At 50.0% G+C, this 3,539-nt stretch overlaps 1 protein-coding gene across 1 annotated transcript in view; it reads right to left on the bottom strand.

Moving 5' to 3' along the window:
* EML2 (echinoderm microtubule associated protein like 2) overlaps positions 1 to 3,539 on the bottom strand; it is a 26,511-nt gene that overhangs the window by 5,130 nt on the left and 17,842 nt on the right. The window contains exon 13 of the mRNA XM_025046711.1: positions 1,994 to 2,231. Within this exon, the coding sequence (XP_024902479.1) occupies positions 1,994 to 2,231 (238 nt within the window). The remainder of the gene's footprint in view (positions 1 to 1,993; positions 2,232 to 3,539) is intronic.

Here is a 3,539-nt window from a genome sequence, read left to right on the forward strand (position 1 = left end):
GGCGGGGCTTAGCGGGGGGCCCCTGTCCATCTGGCCATTCCCCTGAGCCAAGTATCAGCCTGGCACGAAGGCCCTCACCTCCGTCTGCTGCCCTCCAGGAACCCACTGCTCCAGACACTCTAGAAACCATTCCCCTTTCCTTTAACAGAAAACATCCCTCCTGTCACCATCCTTTTTCACTCTTGTTCTAAATCCCCACAGCTTAATTCATCCAAGATGATTTCCTTAGGCAATTTTCTAGAGTGAGACTATTGGGACAAAGGATATCTATATTTTTTAAGTCTTTTGACATAGAATGCCAATTTGCTTTCCATAAAGGTATGTGAACTCATCAGCAGGTGTGTCTGAATACCCGTTTCCTGACATGTTTATCTAACACTCGGCACTGGATATTATCATTTTTAATTTGGGTGGTGCATTTGGTTGGTCCGCAGGCAGTAGAGCACTATGGAATAAGACCTAGGTTCAAACCGTGGCTCTGACACTTCCTAGCTTTGACATCAAATAATTTTCCCTGTCACAGCCTCGGTTGCCTTATCTGGCAAATGGAGACAAACTTTCCAGGATTGTTATAAGCAAGGTGTAAAGTCCTTAGAATGGCAAACTGGTAAGTAAGATGGCCCGCAGGACGCATCATAATAAAGGTCAGCTATGGTTATCATTTCCCTGTGAGGACGGATGACTGATTTTACCTTCCTGAGCCTGCTTCTTAGTGGGGATCCGTCACCCTACTCCCTTGAGGAGACTGGCCGTGGGGGGAGAAGTTACAAAGACGATGTGCGTGAGGTGCGAAGCCAGTTCCTCCGGGTGTGGTCAACAGACCACTAGAATCAGAATAACCTGAGAGAGTTTGTTACAAACTGCATATTCCTGGTTCCGGACTCAGACCTCCTGAATCAAGACTCTTTGTGGTTGGGGCTCAGGATTCTGTGTTTTTAACAACTCCCAGGTGATTCTGATGCCCTGGCAAGCTGGAGGACTACTGTGCTGAACGCAGGGCCCGGTGTACGGTAGCTGCTCAATTAAGCAGCCAGGATGAGGATTATTAAATATGCTCTAACAATTTCCAGGGCACACCATCCCTGATTCAAAGAAGTTCAAAGGCCATCAAGAGTTCCAGGGACAGACATAATCCTGGATTCCTGGAGCAAAGCCTCAAAGGGTGGTGTGGGGGATATGATGGACTGACGTTGTAGTGGACGATACTGCATAGGCGGGGGAGCTTAACAACTACACTGCCCAGCATCCCTTGCAGCTACGATTCCACTGTGATTTGGGTCTGACGATAAGTTGCATTTTTGTGGGTTCTAGAAGGCAAAAGGTAGTGTCCCCTCTTCTGCCACTTCCGCTGACCAGTTGAGGTCATGAAAGCAATTGGCATTTACTACACTGGTGAGCAGTCATGCACCTTGAAAGGCAAGGGCACAGAGTATTTGTTTTTGGCCAGTGCAAATGTAGCCACTGATGGGTCACTCAGTCCAAAAGAACGTTCTGTGATGATGGCAATGTTCTCTCTTAGTACTTTCCGACATGATAGCCATCAGCCACGTTTGAAATGTAGCTAGTACAACCAAGGAACTGATTTTTAATTCTGTTTACATTTTAAAGTTAATTAAGTTTGACTCTCCACATGTATCAAACAGTGTAGTCTAGAGCCTACACTCACAGCGACCACAGCATCCTATTCCTGACTTGCAGCTCTGACCACAGAGTTTTCTTGAACTCAGTCGTTCCTGGCTCTCCACCCTCCTGCCTGTGGCAGAGGCGGCAGCTCCCATGGTGGTCTGTTCTGTGGTATTGTTCTGGGTGTCCTCCCAGCTGAGAGCCCTCCCTTCTAGCCCTTCCAAGCGAGTATGGAAGCCCCTAATTCCCTGTATTAATTCCCTTCTGCTCAAAGAGACCAGGCACGGGTTCCATCTGATGCTCTGAGTCTTGACACACTGAGGCAAGTCGTTCTGTGAAAACGGTGCGTCACCTCTCCTGTCCCCTTACCTCGATGATCCTGCTCCACAGGGGCTGGTGGGACTCTGCACTCCACAGATGCACCAACTTATCCTGCCCACATGTCACAAACTGTGCCCGGCTGGGGTGCGTGGCCAGGCCCCACAGCTCTTCCATGTGGCCCTGGCAGAAAGGGAAGACAGAAGCATGAAGACCACAGGTCCCAATCCTTCCCCCCGAGCCTGATGCCAAAGAGAAGATCTGGACTAGCCCCGGCAACACACCTGCTCACAGGTGACCCAGGAAAGACCCTTTCCCCCTTGTGTCTTAAGAAGGCTGTGATCGGGCAGACCCCTGCCACCACTGTGTGACTTGAGGCACCCCCCCTGCCCCCCACTCTGCTTTCTAGTTTTCACAGTGGGCGGCAAGAAAGCATGATGGGTAGGAGCTTGACCTTGGGAGTCAGATGGCACCCAGAAGGCCTGGTGGGTCTGACTTCAGCTCTCTCTTACTGACTCTGGTAGTCACCTGGACAGGTGACTTCTCTTGGAGCCTCAGTTTAATCTTCTGTAAAATGGGGCTAATCATCACACATGCTCACTCGAATCATGGATGGAAGGTGTGTGAGGCCACTACAAAGTGCTCACCAACTGGAAGAGGCTAACTATCCTTATTAGTAACATATTAACATCGTCTTAATAATAAGTCATTAAGATTGGTAATCAATGTAATTATCATTGGCATCAGTATAATAACGACGATCTGATTCTAATAACATATTAATATATATTAATAATACAGGATGTTGAGAATATCATTAGGGGTCTCCAAGGTCCCTTCTGGGGACACCTAGACAACCCCTCCAGCCCTCGTTTTTCTTTATCTCTTTCCTACGGACACACGAGCCAGAGGTGGGATCTAAATGCAGCAGCGCTGATTTCAGCTAGCCTGTCCGAGGGCAAATGCACGGAGCAGGTGAAGGGAGGGAGACCATCGAGGCACAGAGAGGTTACTCCCTTGCCTTATGCCACACAGCGAATGAGCGACAGGCCTGTGATTCAATCCTAGGCAGCCGCACTCCAGAATTCATATTCTTAACCATCGTACTATACCACCAATCAGGAGGTGGGATTCTTAAGTGGGTGGGGAAGGTTTTGGCACACCAGGAGGGAGGCGCGGGTATCTGAGCTGCAAGAAGAAAAACAGGAAGACTCCAGAGGGTCCTCCCAGATCCTTGGAGCTGCAGACCTGGGAGGTATATGGCCCAAGGTGTGTGCAGCCTGGGTGACAGCCGGCCAGGGCACTTACCAACAGAAAAGGCCACCACCCTGATCAGAAGAGCTGGGGGCAACACAGCTGGAGCAGGATCCTGAGGACCCTCTGCTGTGCTAGCAGTTACCCTGCTGGCTGCTGAATCATGGGAAGTTCCAGGAGGGGTCCTAGTCAGGGGTGGGGTTATGGAGCGAGAGCAGGTAAACGGAAGGTAAGTGATGTTTGCCAGGTCAGATGAAAAGGGATGGGGCAGGGAGGTGAGGAAAAACCAGAATGGAGAGAGAAGAGGGGTGGGTGGTGCAGGGAAGAGAAGAGAGACTGGGGGT

This window comes from Pteropus alecto, unplaced genomic scaffold (assembly GCF_000325575.1).
Source record: "Pteropus alecto unplaced genomic scaffold, ASM32557v1 scaffold194, whole genome shotgun sequence".
NCBI classification, from domain to species: domain Eukaryota; kingdom Metazoa; phylum Chordata; class Mammalia; order Chiroptera; family Pteropodidae; genus Pteropus; species Pteropus alecto.